This window comes from Poecilia reticulata, chromosome 4 (assembly GCF_904066995.2).
Source record: "Poecilia reticulata chromosome 4, P_reticulata-male-v2, whole genome shotgun sequence".
NCBI classification, from domain to species: domain Eukaryota; kingdom Metazoa; phylum Chordata; class Actinopteri; order Cyprinodontiformes; family Poeciliidae; genus Poecilia; species Poecilia reticulata.
The window spans coordinates 18,077,443-18,095,934 of NC_088833.1; the positions used below are offsets into that span (position 1 = coordinate 18,077,443).

At 38.8% G+C, this 18,492-nt stretch overlaps 1 protein-coding gene across 2 annotated transcripts in view; it reads right to left on the reverse strand.

Moving 5' to 3' along the window:
- The window catches only part of elavl4 (ELAV like neuron-specific RNA binding protein 4), a 92,314-nt gene that overhangs the window by 8,823 nt on the left and 64,999 nt on the right, over positions 1–18,492 (reverse strand). The window contains exons 7-8 of one of the 2 annotated variants that reach the window (XM_008407863.3): positions 7,497–7,722; positions 721–759 (exon numbers count right to left, since the gene is read on the reverse strand). In XM_008407863.3, the coding sequence (XP_008406085.1) occupies positions 721–759; positions 7,497–7,722 (265 nt within the window). The remainder of the gene's footprint in view (positions 1–720; positions 760–7,496; positions 7,723–18,492) is intronic. The other variant, XM_008407865.3, reaches the window with a different exon arrangement.

The following is an 18,492-nucleotide window of genomic DNA, read 5'->3' on the forward strand; positions in this document are numbered from 1 at the left end:
ATGAAAGATGGGAGCCGAAAAGAAGGAAATTGAGAAGAGCGGTGCCGAGCAAAGCTTGAGCTGTCTGCAGTGAAACAGCATTTCCTGTTTCCAGCAGGGATCCAAGTTCATCCAACCTTATCTTGCGTCTCATTTCCGAACTTCTGTAGAAACTGCTAAGATGTAACAGATAGTTGTGTAATTTTCTTCAGTCGTACACAGTGCAGAAGTAAGAGACTGTGTACGACTACAGATTGTTAGCTTATAATAATAGAAAAAGGGGCGTCTTTTAGAGTTACTGCAAAATGAGAAGGTAGGAGAACCTGAATCCCCTAGAAGTAAAAGAAAAAAATAATAAATGCACACACCTAGAAATTATAACCAGAGAACAAAATCCGTTGAGTACACAGAAACAACCCAAAAACAATTCAAACACCACTAGCACTTGTCATAATCAAAACAAAGGGATTGAACACCACTGAAAACAAAGACTGACAGTTTTCTGTCCGTTACACCTGAGGTGGTTGGTAGGGAATCAATTCAAGCCGACAGAAGAAAAAAAATAAAAATCAAACAAATCTCAAAATTAACAATGCTTTTGACCTTGAACAAATTCAAACTTAAAGTGACTGCAAAAACCACAAGGAAAACTGAATTAGGAAAAAGAAGAAAAGAAAAAAGGAAGTTGAAAAATCATTGAGTCAACATGGACATCTGGCATTGGGTGAAGTTTTTAATTACCTCTTTACGCCATAGGCCATATTAAGCAAATTGTCCAGCCTGTAAAGAGAAGGAGGGTTCTGGGGTTAATGGTGGGCAGATGGTCGACTCAATCAATGGAACTAATGTTAAGTCCCTGCAGGAACTGCATGGACCTCCTCACTCAAGAACAAACAAACCCATCTAAAGTTGGTCCATTACACTGAGGAGCCCCAGCAGAAAATGCTATCATCAGTCCATGAATCTACAGTACAATCAGTATGGTCTGTACTTGGTCACTGGCTCGCTGAGCAGGCGCTGCACATGCTAATACCAAAGTAGTGTGCTTCAGGAACATTCAGAATAATTGTAGGAACTTCCAATTAACTTATTACACAAGACCACATAGGTAAACTGGTGTTTGTTTAGCATTGCAGTTACATCCAGAACATTAACTGCAGGCAGAGTGTGAGCGCAGCATTGCATCAGGCATCACTGGCATGATAGTGAAGCCAGAATGCCACGCCATTGCAAATCATTATCTCATTATACATGCAATAAATTGCATGTGGGTTTCTGCACAAGTTATGCCACCACACTGATGGTTTATTAGGATGGAGGTAAATGAATTTTGATTATACAGGGTTTTTAATTTGTGCTAACTTAATTGAGAGAACACCTGAGATGGCAAGGAAATGATCCAGAGTTCTGTCAGTGTAATGGTTTGGCATTTGAATGATGGTGAGTGAGAGAGGCGATGATGATTAGTTGGCTTTCTGTGTGGCAGAACAACAAAAAACATGACTGGATGTTAAAGTAGCCATGAAATTGCGAATGTCTGTCTTTGTGGTCGGGGTCAACCCGTTAAGTGATAACAGGTCAGGTGGAACAGCCGAGCGTTAGTCAGATGGTGTCCTCTGTCTAAAAGGGTTAGCTTTTGGGAGATGTTTTGGTTTCATAATAATTTCAGCCTGTGGGTTTCATCCGTTGCAGTCATCCAGTGTCGATTACAGTTTGTGTCGGCGCGCTGGGCTTCAGAAACCTGTGGGCTGTGTGAAATGCTGGCCCTGGTGGATGGATGCAGTCTGCTTGGTGACTCAATGACCTTCATTTTTCACTTGGGCCTGGCCTGTTTCATGTCTTATTAACTCCTCCGGCCTAATGGACAGAGGCCACGGCTTATTGAACAACAGCTGGGCAGCGACGCCTCATTCCTCTTGAAATCTCTACAAACTCCGACTTTGACTCAACCATGAAGGTTGTTTCTCCTTGACTTTCACAATCAATTCTTTAGATGTCATCTTCTTCAAAATCTTATTCTAAAATTCATATTTTGCAACATAACCGCTCAGTGGCAGGTTTCAAACAAATTGCTTCTAAGCTTTAAAATAAACTAACTTATCCTGGAGCTTTAAATTCCTCCAGTTTGACATTTAAACTCATGTAAGACGATAATTGTTTGCATTGTTTGGAATGTGCAATGCTGAATAAAAACATCAATACATGGTAGATAGTTGGAGTGTAAATGACTTGATCTTTGGCTCCATAAAGTTTGAGTTGTCTGGAAAGAAAAGCTGAGCTGGATACAAAATGTAACGTAACAATATCACCTAATATCCAGATATTATATTTGAACATTGTTTTAAATAAATTACGAATGCTTCATAATTAACCAATACCAACATGAAATTTAACCCAATACCTACAAGCAGATTTATTAAAACCACCTTGAGATATTTACAGACCGTATATAAAAAACATTATCATTGTTTTAATTTTAAACTACTCCTGTCCATCTTCCTAGTTAGAGCAAAAACACATGCTCCTTCAAATACGGATTAAAACGGCCCAAAACGTCTGACTATAAACCACATGATGCTTCAAATCCAGGATCTAGGCATCGAAGCTGCTTCCACAAACATTTAGGTCACCTTCAGGAGCTCAGTGAATTCCAGGATTGTTCCCATAAGATGCCATCTGCACTCATAAAATTTCTACCCCTATTAAATTTTACACAGTCGGCTGTTAGTTGCTGTATAACAAAGTGTGAGCGAGAACAACTACAAAGCTGCAATAAAGTAGAAGGTAACATAAAATCAGTGAGCGGGGTCAGCAGATTTTGAGGCACATAGTCTGAGAAGTGGACAACTTTACGACGAGTCAGTAGCTACAGACTTCCGAACTTTATTTGGCCTTCAGATTAGATCCACAGCAGTGTGTGGAGAGTTTTTTGGATTGGGTTTCCATGGAGGAACGTTACATTCAAACCTCACATCACCAAGAACAATGCAAAGTGCTGGATGAAGTGGTGTATCTGGCTAATCTTCAGCAGTGGGGACATGGTTCCTATAGTGATGACTCAAGACTCTTCAAGGATTCAAATGGACAAATCTGGTTTTGGTAGTTGCTAGGGGAACAGCTTTTTCCTGATTACACTGTGTGAAGTGTAAAGTTTGGTACAGAGGGGATGATGGTCCGGGGCTGTCTGTTAAGTGACCCCTAGTTCCAGTAAAGTACTTTTAATGCTTCAGCATACCAAGACTTTCTGAGTAATCTCATGCTCCTGACGTTGTGGGAACTGTTTGGGGATGTCCCATTTATGTTCCGGCGTTGCTGCACAAATTAAGATCCATAAAGATGTGGATGAATGGGGTTGCTGTGGAAGAAGAGTCCTGATCCTCACACTTTGGGATGAAGAAGAGACTGTGAGTGAGTCTCTGTTTGGTTTCTTGACAGATCAGTTGCTTTCGTACAGACAGAAAGGTAACTGCATCAAGCAACTCATGGTTTCAGAAAATCCAGTGTTGACTCGCTCTGCTCTGATAAACTTTGAGACCTGCCCAAGTAAAGTGGACAGCCTGAGGAGATGAATGCTCGTTTGTTCAAAGAGGACCAAAGCAGGTAACAGAACTATGTATTTAGGCGTGAACACCATTTGCTTTCCCTGTTATAACCACCCAGTTTGATGAAGATGTACAAATTAATAACATTTATATCTTACTATTTTGTCTAAAACTTGCCTTGGAGAGAAAATAGTTTAGCAGTCGCAATCTTTCAGGGACAATTTAATATTGATAGTTTTTCACTGTAATTAAGTGGCTTGCACATTAGAAATCCTGCAGAGAATTGTCTTGTAGGGTAGCAGTTAATTAAGTCAAATATTTTGAATTGTAAATGAATTATAATTAAGCATGAACAATGCTTTTATATTGTAGCAAACCTGATTTAAAACAGTTCATTTAAATTTTGTGTTATTTGTAGATCCATTTATTCCAAGATCATAGTGCAGTTGCTCTGCGTTGAAGCAATTTTCCTGCCTAGAAAAACTGCAAAATGCAAAAGCAGCCTGAAAACAAAGAACTACAGAGGAGAGAAGGATATGCGGAATCATTAAAACAGTAATTAGCCCATTATGTGGGAAGGGAACGAACAGCCTGCTTTGTGGGTAAATGAGTCAATTGGAGAGGAAGCTCAGAGGAGAGGTGCTCCATCCCTAGGAGCATCAAGACATCTGCTGGCCGTGGGGCCACAACAAAACAACCTGCTGCTAAAACTCGCTCCCTTCCCCTTCTTTCCCCTCACATATGTATGAACACACGCGGATGCAGACTCACCGTGCAAACACTCTGCCAGCTCTTCACACTGCCTCTACAAGCGCCGCAGAAACAATAGGGCTTTTGTGCTCCCCATCAATGCAGTCTAATGGAGGAAAGGGCGCTTTTTTTTCCCCTTTTCTTTTCTAAAACAAAAATATGTTCAATTAAAATTGGCTCCTGCCCTGGATATAATGAGGCTAATTTGCTAATTACTAGCATTAGTTAACAACTGAGGATCGGAAACAAGCCCAGGATGTAGGGTTTGGTGTATTGTGTTGGGAGTCGATTATGTTTTCTGTCTTGGAAATAGACTGTACAAGTACAATATACATTAACACGAGTTACAGCAGACTCATGTGATTTTGTCACGCAAGTTATAGATCCTTTTCGGAGCTTGAAACATTGTTTTCAAACCTGCGAAGAAGTCCATCACTACAGTGGATTTAAAAAAGGTACATGTGACTTCAGCCTGAAATGTTATGCTGCATCAAAGTGATATTTCGTGTTTTGAAAAAAACAAAACAAAACAAAAAAAAAAAACCTATTCAGGCAACAGTTAGCATAAGATACTGTTTTCTAAGAAGTAGTGTCTGTTTAGCTTAAACTGAGTTAAAGCATTTATTATTTGCACAGTAATTATAATATTTTTATTTATATTTCTCTAGTCCAAGCTGTATACATTTTAATGCTTTTTGTACTTAAGCATGTGCTTTTTAATACATTTCAAACTATATGACATGGGTGAAAACAACATTTTCCATTGGACTTAGATTGGGGCTTTAGGTTAAACACTCAAACATTGACTTTATTGTCCTTAAGGCACTTTTCAACTAGGTATACTTGGAGTCATTATTAATTTGGAATACTCTGCTATACCGAATCTTTTTCTTAGCATTGTATGACTTGAGATTTTGCTTCAGTTTGTTCCATATATTCTTCTTTTCTTATGATTTAATCTGTTTTAAGTGCACCACTCCCTCCAACAGCAAAACATCTACACAACATCTACTTCCCATACTTCACAGTCGGGACGGCTTTTCTCAACATCTGGAAATTTTAGCCAAGGATTTTTCCCATGATTTCACACAAGAAAGCGTTATGTTTGAGGTGTTGGTCAAAAATCTGTGCACAGAGACACATCCACTTAACAAATGCTGTCAATTAACTCGGTGTTTCCCAACCCTGGTCCTCAAGGCACACTGACCTGCATGCTTTAGATGTTCCCCTGCTTCAACACACCCCATTCAGATGATTGCAATTCAGCAAAACCCTTTTAATCAGCCATCAATTGAAATCATGTGTGCTGAAGGAGGGCAACATATAAAACATGCAGGTCAGTGTGCCTTGAGGATCAGTGTTGGGAAACGCTGAATTAACTGATTGAAAGCATATAAAATCCCTGATACCATCATCTGGGCTTTCCCAAAATTTTTAAAATAATAGTGTTCTTGAACTATGTGAACGTTTGATTTTGAAGAACATATTTAAAAGATAACTTTAGAATTTTGCAAGTGATATTGTAGTCCCAATTGGTCCTTTAATATGGCTCTCAGTTTTAGTCTCTTTTCATAAGTTGAGTCATTTTAAAAAAATAAGACATTAAAACGCAAGAATGCTCTTTTTCTCCTCCTTTTTTTACAGTTCCTTTGTTTAGGCATCAGTTTTAGAGAAACGACAAAGTAGTGCTCACCAAGCACATTTAAAACTTGCAAAATGTTGAGGTTTCATTGAGGGGCTCAGGAGCAGAGAGCAGGAGCAGGAGGACACAGTGAGGAAGTGTCCTGTGGTTGTGAGTTGTGATGAGAAACGACAGCTCTCCTGCGGAGCCTGTAAATTGGCTTGGCGTATCACAGACACACAGCCACGCTACATCGCTCAGGTGTCACACCAGGGAAGCCGCTGCAGAAGAAAAATACCTTCCAAGCTCTGACTTTGATGGAGAGTAAACAGCACGACCGGCTTAGTGTTATTGTAACGGAGAAGAAAATGTATAAACACATGTTCTGTCTGTAATTCTGAAACATTCTCACCGAGTCTGACGATGGAGCGTAATGTGTGTCAGCGAGAAAGACGAAGCCATCTCCGGATGTGGATGTGATTTAAAACAACTAATCAGTTTCAGGGTGGTGTGAATTGTAAGAAATGATTAGGTCATCATCATTAAGGCAGTGGGTTTGTGTATAGAAAATTAAGCCATGGCTTGGTGTGAAAATGACCAACCTGTGCAAAAACAACTATTGGAGCTGAAAATTGCTTAACATCCTATCGAAACCCCATTTGATTTAGGAATCATTTTACTTTCAAATCTTCTGTTCCCTTCTTATGAAACTGAGAATAATAATAAAAAAATTAAATTACAGCCTGCAGGGCAGGAATTGTGCCATATGAATTTGAATTACCAGTCATTTTAATTCTGGCGCTTGCATTGTCCCTTTGTGCAGCTAAAAGAGCGGACAACATTATTAGGATTCATTATGAGTGTCTGTTATGTTTAACTATGACTGTAACGCAAAAGAAACGTGTTGCTTTTAAAGCTTTTTAACACCAATACATGTTTTTACCCAGGCAAAACAGAAAAAGATGCAGTGAAGAAACTGTCATGATGGCAAGGAGATGAAATGACAGGACATAGAAAGTTGTGAACGACAGAACCCCACAGTCTCTTCTCAACAGTTTCTCTCTGATTGGGGTGGACACACCCAGAGCTCTCATTGGTCTACTGGACACCTGCACCAGGTGCAGAGCTCACAGCTGTTGTTCAAACAGAGGACCTATTTGGCAAAATGACTGTTCGCAGGAGGAAAATGAGCCTCGCTGGTGTAACACAAAGAGATGAGTCATGCTCTCTGTGTGTAGGTGTTGCATCCTCTGTTTAAAGAAATCTATCAATTTCATTTGATGCAAGTATTTTCAAAATCATCCTGCTGTTTATAGCAGATATATTGACTAAAAACAAATGTCAATATTGAAGCTTGCTGCATTTCTTCTGCTGACTAAATATTTAATTCTTCTTGCATTCTCCTGGGTTTATATAATATACATCCCAGTAGTGATAAAATCCTTAAATAGACATACATTAAGCAGTTTCTTCTAGGGTTGCACGATGCATAAAGCACATATTGATACTGAGGTTTGTAAGCTCTGCTTGAGGCACATTTTTAAAGTCACATATACGGTTTAATCTGCCTGAACTCTTACCAGACCTATCCTGGCTCAACTCACCTGAACCTCTGAGCCTGGTGGTGGAGGGGGCCGGGGTATCGGCGGTTGGGTGACTGGTAGAGCTGCGACAGGAGGGCTTGGCTGGTCTTCTGACTTGGGTTGTTGGCAAACTTGACCGTGATTGGCTCTGCAGCACCAGAAGGTTTCTGGCCGTTCAGGCCCTTGATGGCCTCCTCCGCTTCTATCCTCTTATCAAAGCGGATGAAGCCCACACCTCGGGAGCCACCTGCGGGGCCAGCAGATCAAAAACAGACAGAGGGCTCCTTTTACTTTACAGGTATCAAACAGAATGTTAAAGTTTAACCTATACATGCATATATGTTTGTATCGTAATGAGGGCATCACATTTTTCAAACTCTTACTTTCTCCTTTCTCACTTCAGTAACTTAATCACAGAATAGTTCTTTGGTAAAACCTTTTTTTTTGTCTGCACCTTTTGGGCTTGTACAAGTTTCAGTAAGTTCAATCTGAGATTTTTAAGGTTCTTTTTTTGAAAAAAGTCTAAATTTAAGAGTGTCTTAGTAATTTAAACAAACATAAAACCCAGAATACTAAATGGGTTTATTGGCAGAATAAACTGGTATTTGTTTGCAAACACAGATGCCACATTTGTCCTGAAAAAGAAGTCTGACTACATATTACTTATCTCATCATTTAAAAGGCACTGTCATTTCTCAGGTGTTTTGTTTTGTTTTGAGGCATTGCCAAATGCAAACATAAACTAGATAAATCTACTTGATAGCATAGCCACTAGTCAGTTAGGAGCACTTCATGCTTAACATGATTTTTTCTGCTAATTCAGTTTTGTGCTAATTTGCCTCTTCAGCCCTTTTATACTTGATGTTCATTCTGTAGATATCAGGACAAATTGCTCGTCTTCAAATATGCTTGCAGCACATTTCTGCTCTGTATGGATTCATGGTACATCTCTGAGCCAAAACCACACTTGATACTAGGATGCTGTTTCGGCATCAGGTGACGGATCATATTGTTCTTCAATATTCCAACAAAAAACAACTAAGCAAACTATAACCATGTTTTTTGGACATTAATAATAAAAAAAATCCTAACCCTTCCAATCTTCTCTCAATTAGGACAGTCGGTTTTGCCTGCAATGTAATTTTCCATGTACGGTAGAGATGAGCATTTTTTTATACCATTCTTTAATTTAAATATGAATAAAGTATTTGCTTTTAACATACTTATGAGGCCAAACCTAAGTTTTGGCTGTGTTTTTATACTTTATTAATTTATTTATTTCTGTTTGTGTTGTGCTTTTAAAAAACAAAAATGGTTTAAAGTTGGTCTTGTGTCAAGAGCCGGCATCTCCATTTCATAATTAATAACAAAATGTTTCAATGTTTTCAGTATTTTGAAGTAGGGAAATATCTAGGAAATAAATGGATTTCTTCCTGAATGTCACAGAAACAGATTTATTTATTTATTTATTTTTGGAAGTAAGAAGCAACTGGTAACTTTTAATGTAAAAGATTTCACAAATACCATACCGTGACTTTTATAAGAACTCTATATCCTATAAATAAAAGTCTGGCTCTTATAAAGACCTGCTCCCCTCAAGAAGTCATTTAGCATAAGAATAACCCACACTGTAGACTAATTCCTCAGTTTAAAGCTGCATTGTCCACTCTTTTCTTCTACTGTCTGCAGTCACGGTCACCACACATACTTGGTAGCATTGCTCTTAGTGACATTTAAGCCGTTTCCTTGGCGACACTTTTTTTGACTGCCACCTAAGAGGAACATTTAGAGATGTGCTTCCCAGGAGGTCCTTTATTGGTGTCTGTGAATGCTTTGTGTGTTTTATTGACTGTCTACGTATGGATGTGTGTGTGTGTGTGTGTGCATATGTGTACATGCACACTGGTATCTATTAATGGATGCTGTGCCTCGTTTTAATGAGGCTGCCTGGATGGCCCAGAGGATGCTCGCTCAGTGACAGCAGCACTCTGCCGAAGAGACTATTTACATAATACTGTGTGCACACAGACATGCCTGTGTGACTGAAGCTGAATAAAAGAAAGGCAGTAAGAAAGAAGCCAATGTTGTGTTTGAGGCCTCATTGTGTACTGCCTCTTTCTCACACTTAAAAAGCTCTCCTTATTGTTATTCCACATTTTTGTACATGCCATCCCGCTCCCTATTTCTTTTTTATATACACTTCCTGTTGGCTTGTCTCATGGCACTAGCTCCCATGAATTCTTATTCAGAGAAGCACCTTGACCATCTCACTCTCTTTTGTTCTCGTTTCCTCAGCGGGGCGCAGGCATCACAAGGTTATTTAATTTCCAGCCAAGCTGCATCATAAAAATACGCTCTTTGAAAGCAAGTCATTAATTAAATATGTCTTATCCTGTTTCCACTCTACTGCTGCACATAGTAATAACTCGTCCTCTGGTTTTGGATTTACTTTTTAAAAACATGATATACGAACATTTTCTGATATTTCGGTAAAGTAACGATTTTGTATTAAGGGATCAGTGTACGTTATTTACCGACATTTAGTGGCAACGAAGCTTCTCAATCTGAATCCTGGCCACTGTCTGACTTGATTGAATTTGCATGTTCTTCATGCATACATTGGTCAACCTTAACTGTCCTTAAGTGTGTAGATTAATAGTTGTTTGTCTTGTTTATCTCTGTGTTGCTCTGTGATAGACTGACGACTTTTTCAGGGTGCACCCTGCCTCTAATCCAGTAACTGCTGAAGATATGCTTCTTTAAACGATGTAATGTAAGCGTAATATCAACATAAAGATGCCATCCTGAGTAGTTGCCCATATCACCCGTATCAGAAACCGCCACTAAATATGATTCACTTCACTTCTCAATTATTATGCATGCTGTTGTTTTCCTCCTGAACAGTAGGAGGTGCCATTGAGAACATAATGCTGCTCCACAGTACGACTGGCAGCAGAAAAAGACTTTTATCAGTTCATTTACAAAGATAATGTTAATCAGAACTTAAGTGAACAGATTTTACTCCTGTACACATAAAAAAAAACAATGCATCTAGATTTTTTTCAAGAACTGAGTCTCATCCTAGCTTCGTTCCTCTCATCCAATTTAGTTTATCTCCACAGCTCTAGTTGCATAAAGAACATGTTTTCTGCCACAGTTCTGTTTTAGAGCAGATGCATCTTTTTAATATTCCTCCATTCTTTTAACTCAAAAACAAATTTTATTTGGACAAAAACACACAGTGGTGTACCGTTAGAATAAAAATAAAAATAGATGTTTTAAGTAGGATAAAAACATTTAGTGATTGAATGTACTTTATGTTAAATCTGAAATATGTAAAAGTGCTCCTAGTTATGGAAGTTAGCAAAATTTCATAAACTGATGTTTAGAAATGCCGTCCTAATGCTTTTCTTTAAGTGCTTTGGTTTTATGATAAACTCTTATTGTGATTTAAAAAATTAATAGTGGCCAGCTTATATTAGTGCATATAAAACAGCTCTGTCGATTCGCTTTATTCATTTATTTGAACATAATTTCTTGTTCTTCTAAACACCTTTCAAATGAGAACTAATCTTTGAGATTTTTTTTTAAAGTCAGCAAATCCAGCTTTGCATTTTAGTCACTGATCTTACCAGAGCTGAGCCAAAGTATTTTAATTTCACCTGTTTGACAATTTCATTAGCTTTCCACTGCAAATTATTTTGTTTCTTTCCCACATTTAAAGATTCTGGTTCCCTCTCCTCTGACAGGCTTTCACAATTTCCCCTCCCCTCCCATTTTTTTTTTTTTTTTTTACCTTTGTGCCAACTCGGTACCTGTACATTTTAATTAGGTTGTCACAAGCAGAAAATAACAATTCTAATGGGATCTGCACAGTGCAAACAACTACCACTGCTGATCCAACTGATTCATTTATTTATTACAGTTTTTGGCAAGTGTGAGCAGAGTGTGAGGTAAAATTAGGGGCATTGCTGTCCCTCTAGAGCTCCGTTTGGGCGACAGCCATTTACTGTTCTTGTAATGGCCATTTGTAGATTATTAGATTTCTCCTAAGCGCTAAACACTTCCCCAGCAGCACGTTTCTCCCTTATAATTGGAATCAGCACAATTTCACAAAAGTATTTTGCTACAAGACACTTGGACACTCCAAGAACCTTGCTCAAGGGCACCTCAGTGTTAGTTAAAGGAGCAGAGAGCGCTGCTCATATTCTTCCTCCACTGCGATGAGAAAGAAGAGAGGACTCTGTATCGTCCTTTAATCCTCATACTTGTTTGGCCTTGAGCTCCTCCTAAGCTGGTTCTCACTGGAGGCCCTCCAGATAAATGCTTGGCATACAGATGAAGGCCCGGCACAAACACACACAGGAACGCACGCAATTATGTTGCGACTTGAAGAAAAATGCTGCTAAGCATGAAATGTGAAGAGAGGACTTGCGTTTAAGGTTGTACAAAAAAAAAGCACACAATTGTATCCATCTTATGTGACATAGATCCACATGTGAACCATTGACCTGCAACACGAACTGCATAGTAAGGAGGTGAGGGAGTCAAAGTGGATAATAAACCAGGATTTTTGCTCCACATTGAGTGTCCACTCACATACCTGATCATGTCTCTTTTGCATTTCCTTGCTTAGCTTTGTAATAAGGGCATCCTACAGCATGAATAATGATAAATGTTAATTAGGAACGATGTACGGCTTAAAGATCCAAAGGTCTTGGATGCATGGTGATATACTTTCACACAACAAGGAGAAAAGGTCGAACTCGTAATTTTTGATTAAGACATTCAGGCATGTTGGGCACTCTGCATGGAAAGTACCCACAAAACTCCTCAAATTGTCAGAAACTTAGACATGTTTAAACTTTTTCTATAACCTCAGAAACATGCATCTTCTACACCTTTATGCAGTTTTCACTATCTTTTGTGTTTTTATTGATGGACTGCCTTTCTGCCTTGTTTTTGAGCTGCTACCTTCCTTAGTCAGAAAACGATAAAACAAACATAGCCAAAGTTTCCATAACCAACTGCAATCCAAATTGAGTGTATTCCCTTGTTGCTTACTGCCATCTGAAACACATGAGATTGTGCGTGGTTGTAAGTGGAAGGAAAAAGAAGCAAGTTTTTCAAATTGTTCTACTAATAAAATCTGAAAAGCATAGCCATGTATATTGATGTCTCTGAAAAACATCCAGTACAAGCAAATGCCTTCAAAAGACCCCTGATTAATACCTGGAATCCATCTGTCTGTAATTTCGTCTCGGTACAAATACAGCTGTTCTGTGAAGTTCACATAGGTTTGTTAATGAACATTAGTAAAGAAACAGCATCATGAAGACCAAGAAACAAGTTTTACAGCATTGTTAGATTATGAAAAACTAACCCAAACGTTTTTTGAATCATCCATAAAGACAAAAGTATGAAACAAAAAACTGCAAACGGGCGAACAGTAATCAAAGAAGCAGCCAAGAAACCCATGGTTACTCTGGAGGAGCTGCAGATCCACAGGTTAGGAGGAAGAATTGTTGACAAGACTAAAATTAGTCACCCATTACACAAATTTCACTTTTCTGGAAACAAAGCAAGTGAAGAAGGTTATCCACAAAAGAAGCAACCCCATATGGTGAATCACATGCGGTGGCTGCATGCTGTGATGGTTTTTGTCAGCAGTCACAAGAAACCTGGTAGAAATTGGGAGGAAAAGGGAAGAAGGAGCTAAATCTGGAAAGAAAACATGTTAGTAAGACTCAGAACTTGGACCTGCCAGTGCAGTAAAGGGCGATTCTTTAGAGTCAGGGGAGCTAAAAACGAATGCCTGCCACACTTTTCAAATTTTTAATTGTGAAAATCCATATTAAAACCATGTTATTCTCCAAAACCCTTCCTTTATCCAAAATAAATAAATAAATAAATAAAAAGGAGAATGCATGGCATTTGAAGACTATGCATTATAAACCTCTAAACCCACATGTTGAACTCTGTACTTTTTCAAGCTTCTCACCATCTCGATGAGCCCCTTTTCTATCTAGTACTAGGGTTACATATCAGTTGCATTATACTATAACATGTCAGGTTAATTCAGATCCTTAGAGTTCGTATCTTTTAAACTCTCTTTTTTTCATTCATTTTTGTTGAAGCAGGCCAATCCCGATTGTTCTTGTAATGTTTCATCGTCGCTCTCCTGCAACTCGATGTTGGAGGTGGAAAATAATTTGTCTCTACTGAAATTCAGGTTTAAAACAAAATCAGTTTGTCGCGAAGAAAAACAAACAATTGTCGAGATCAGCTCAAGGTTCAGGGCGTTGCGTTGTTTGCCTAATATTTCCAAGGGAAACTTGCCTTTGTGCTACTGAACCCATTTAAACTGCAAATATTGCAAACATGCATAGTTTGAGCCAAATTTTCAACAAACCTTGCCATTTTCAGGGAAACTGATGGCTCAGAGGTTGTCATTTCCCCTAATGATAGAAATTTTGAAAACTATAATTCCAGGAAGCGGAGGGGGAGGAGAACGCTGCCTAAAGCGAGCAGGCAAATTACAGACTAATCCAAGAGATCAGCAGGAAGAAGGCTTGATATGATAAGACTACCTGAGGAGCTCTGTAAAGGAGCAATGCCAAACGGCAAGCATTGATGCTCAGAAGAACTGATCTGAGGCTGTTTGAGGGACTCTGCAAACTAATAATGCATTTAGAGCCATCAGTCTGATTTACTTTAGTTTATTTGTCCGGCAAAACAAATTTTGCAGTTTTCCTTAATCTCTTTGGTTTATTGCTGGGTAATTTGTCCCCATCCTCATATTAACAAATAATGTTTTTACTCAAAGGAAAGTACACACTGCCTCTATTAGTATTTATGCCCTAGTTAGCCATCATTCTGCTGCTTATTTCTGCCATCCACAACATATCAAAGGTCAAGAGGTCAGTTGCCTAATGAAGTTTAATTAGCTGAATCTAAATTTAGAGTATGCATGTTTTACTATATTTATGTTACAGACTTGAAATGAATGCACTTACTGTAATGCCCAAAATGGAAAGATGGACAATAAGTAAGTAAAGTTCTGCTCATTCAGAAGGATGTTGGACCGTCATGTTTAGGCTTGACAGCAAATATTTAAAATGTAGATTCAGAGAATGATTTCATATAACATTAAAACAAATATACACCGTGTGCATTTTCAAAACAGAGTTAAGCAGCTAGAAATGGGGGTTTACATGTTAAAGGCTGGCTATTTATATACACTGCTCAAAAAAATAAAGGGAACCCTTAAACTACACAATATAACTCCAAGTAAAAAAACTTCTGTGAAATCAAACTGTCCACTTAGGAAGCAACACTGATTGACAACGGGGACCCTCGTCGGGTCAATCAGTATTACTTCCTAAGTGGACAGTTTGATTTCACAGAAGTTTTTTTACTTGGAGTTATATTGTGTTGTTTAAGTGTTCCCTTTATTTTTTTGAGCAGTATATTTTTCAAAGCTGCCATATACACCATTTTCAATTGTTATGAAAATGGTGTACATGTCAAACATGACTTAGAAGAAGTTACTTTGCACTATAGTCATATCTGATGCCTTAACATTTTAGTCATTCAATAGTTTATTTGGTAAAATAGGTTATATCGCAACAATATACCAATGCAATGCTAGAGGCAGAAAACAAGGCATTCAAAGAGTTTATTTAGTTAACTTCAAACTTGGATTACACAATGATGTTTGCATAAAATGTACAACTCAAATTAATCTTGGACAATAATGGAAGTCTAGTAATAATGGAAACATACTGCAGCATCTAGGATTAGATCTGACTGTTTTGTTTAGGACTTTGACTAAAACCAAACGAAGCTCACGTTATAATCACTGAACTGCTTTGGATTAAAAAACAAAACAAAAACAAACACAGCTTACAATATTCAGTTTGTCACAGCTTACAATATTCAGTTTGTCCTGTCCTGTGTTTAGTTGTTTTTGTTTTTTTTACATACCCTTGTCATGCCATATTAGTTTATTTTCCTCCTGTTAAACACAACAGCATAAACAAACTAGGAATCTAAAAAGCCAAATCCTCTGACTGTCCTTTCAAGCAGCCCCAGAAGCCTGGCTCTACTTATCAAGCACCTGCCAGCCATACCGCTGACATTAGAGCACAATGTACTTACTAAAGTACAGCAGTCTGTCTTTCTCACTCACTTTCTCCCCCCCTTCTCACTCTTTTTCTAGCCTCCCTTTCCTCCACAGTAATCAACAGGAGCTTACGTAACTCTCTCTACCTGTGCTTATCTCTCTATAACACACACCGACAGGCACATTGTCTGCCTTACTAATAACACGCCACCTCAGACTAGGGCAAGGGGAAACGGGAGGGGAGAGAAGATGGGGGGGAGACGAGGAGTGAGTACCGGGGTGGGGAAAGGCAAGACTGAGAAGAAAAAAGGGAGAGAGTGCAAAAAGTGGAGACGGGGAGTAAAGGAAGGAAAGGACAAAAGGAGAGAGAAGGTGACAGAGGAGAATGTAAAGAGGTGACAGAAAAAAGGATGATGATGAAAGGAAGCTGTGCTATTCTTGCTCGCTCCTTCCCAAACAAAGCCACTATTTCTCTAAAACCCACTATCATTTCCCCAAACAGTGACTGACTGACAAAGAGAAATGACTGCTCCTCTGAGAGCACCGGAAAAAAAAGGAGAGGTGAGAAACCTGGCTGCCGGGTAATGAAATACGCACACTTTCTGTTTCCCTTTTCAAACACACACACAGACCTTCATCCATCTAGTGAACTCTATCCTTGTCATCAGGGCCACACAATTAAGAAGACAGAAACAAGCATGAATACGTGTGTCTACAGCTGAAATATTGTTGTTTTTAGGGGGTATTCTGCTCCTTCGTTTAAGGACTTTTATCTTTTATGTAAGAAACTACGGCGTGCCAACTGTAATAAATAATTAAACGTACCTTTCTAGAGCAATTTATAATATGGCAGAGTGAAAAAGAGACCCTCTTCCTGCTGGCTTCTAATTAGAGGCAGAAAAACTGCAATGTCCTTGTTTAAAGTAACATTAGTGAGCCTGGGTACAGATGGCATTTGAAAAAGCAACGCGAGGAGAGGCGAAGAGACTTTGAAGAGTGGAGGTGCCCTGTGCTTTAGCCTCTGTCAGAGCACAGCTCCAACCATCTGTCTGGTGTGTGCATATGTAATTACTGATACACATAACAGTATGAGTTTTCTTTTTTTTTGTATGTGTGTGTTAGCTTATTGCAGAGATGACATGCACTCCAATGATTAAAGGAAAAAAAAAGGCAGAGATGGAAGGGACCTCTCCACTCATTTTACCTTGACCGCTTTGTTCTCGGATACTTGGCCAGACAGAGTGGTGTCATTATTCAAACTGAGAAAGAGGAGAAAAACTACTACATGAGAGTGATAATAGTCTTTCAGAAATCATTTTATATCTGACTCACAACCACAAAATCCAGACGCGGATCGCTTGAAAACCGAAGGAAGCGAGAGTAAACCAGAGAGCGCGGAGACGATGTTCCCGTGTTCACGGCACTTGGAACAAGCTTCAGGTGTAATAACATTCAATTCTGGTTAATCATATTGCGATACAATACTTTTAGGACAATTTACTACAGATAGATTCTGGAAAGAAGTCTACATATATAAAGCAGGATTGAAAAAAAAAAATGTCCAAATTTGGCAAAGTGCGTAAATAAATCTTAAGATTTTCGTAATATTTGCATTTTGCATCCAAAGTCGTATTTGATTTATTCACAAATTAATTGCACTTAAACAATGAATGTGTTCTTTTAATAAGTGCTCAGACTTTACAACTTAATCCCAGATTTTGTGTTTAATAAACTTTAAAGTGATTACAGTAAAATGTTTTGTCCTGTGGACGCCTATAATCATTTATCCCAATATTAACAGAGATAAACTGTCCCTAAACGAAATACTTCAGGACCAAACCCAATCTAAAAATAAAAAAATAGAATAAAATGAATAACTTCTTAAACAGATTATTTAACATTTTGCTTTAAAGCAGCTTTTTTATTCATATCTCAGTCAGATCATTTGTAAATGATTTACAAATATTGATACTCCCTTTTTTTTCTCCATATTTTCTGCTGTTCATTTGTGGAGGTGTAAGCTAATTTAGTACCAAGGTGACTATAACAAGTATTTGAAACAAACTACACCTATTAGCGGCACTGGCAATGATCACGGTGAGCTGGATTTTGGTACGGATGCTTACAACTTGTTTCCATGGGAATCCTTCCCATTAACACCTTCCCTCTCTCACAAAAAAGAATGTGGTTTCAGCCTTTTCGCAGTCAATCCTTACACAAACTGAGCAGCAATTTAGTTTCACATTAGAGCTGTCGTTTGCAGAAGCCACGTCTGCAAATCGATTATATTTGCAGCCATTGATCAGGTAAGCACTGACCTCTGCGTGCATACAGGTCCGGGAGGAAGAACTGCGAACAGTCCGCTATTGATCGGAGGCTGCCGCTTATTTTTTGTCTGTTTCAAATTGAGGCTTGCCTACACCAGCTGGAAGAACACTAAATCACTGCCTGACTGCCTCCCTGAAGGTTAGAGAGACAGACAGGGGAGGGAATCTGGCACTATTTGCACCGATAAAGGAGAGAGGAAAAAAAATATGCTTATCCATTCAGAGGCAATCAATACTCGGAGGAAGAGAAAGAGGGAGGGTAAGGAAAAGATGAAGAGATTCTCTTGTCAAGTCAATGTTGCACTCGCTCCCTGAGTCTCAAGGGCAATTTGGCAGTTTTAGTGGATTTTGTTTTCGGCATGCCTCTGACTGTGAAAGATGCTAAGAGTGATGCTCTTTAAGATGCTTCTGGTGTTTGCGAACAGAAGAATGACTGCAGGGTGCATCCTGTTGATGAGGAGGTCATTTAGAGAACAGACTCTGTGTTCCCAATTTAGCAGAGCAGGAGCCGCGGATCATCAGCCCATCTGCCAATGGTCACTGGAGAGCACCCCCATACTTCAAC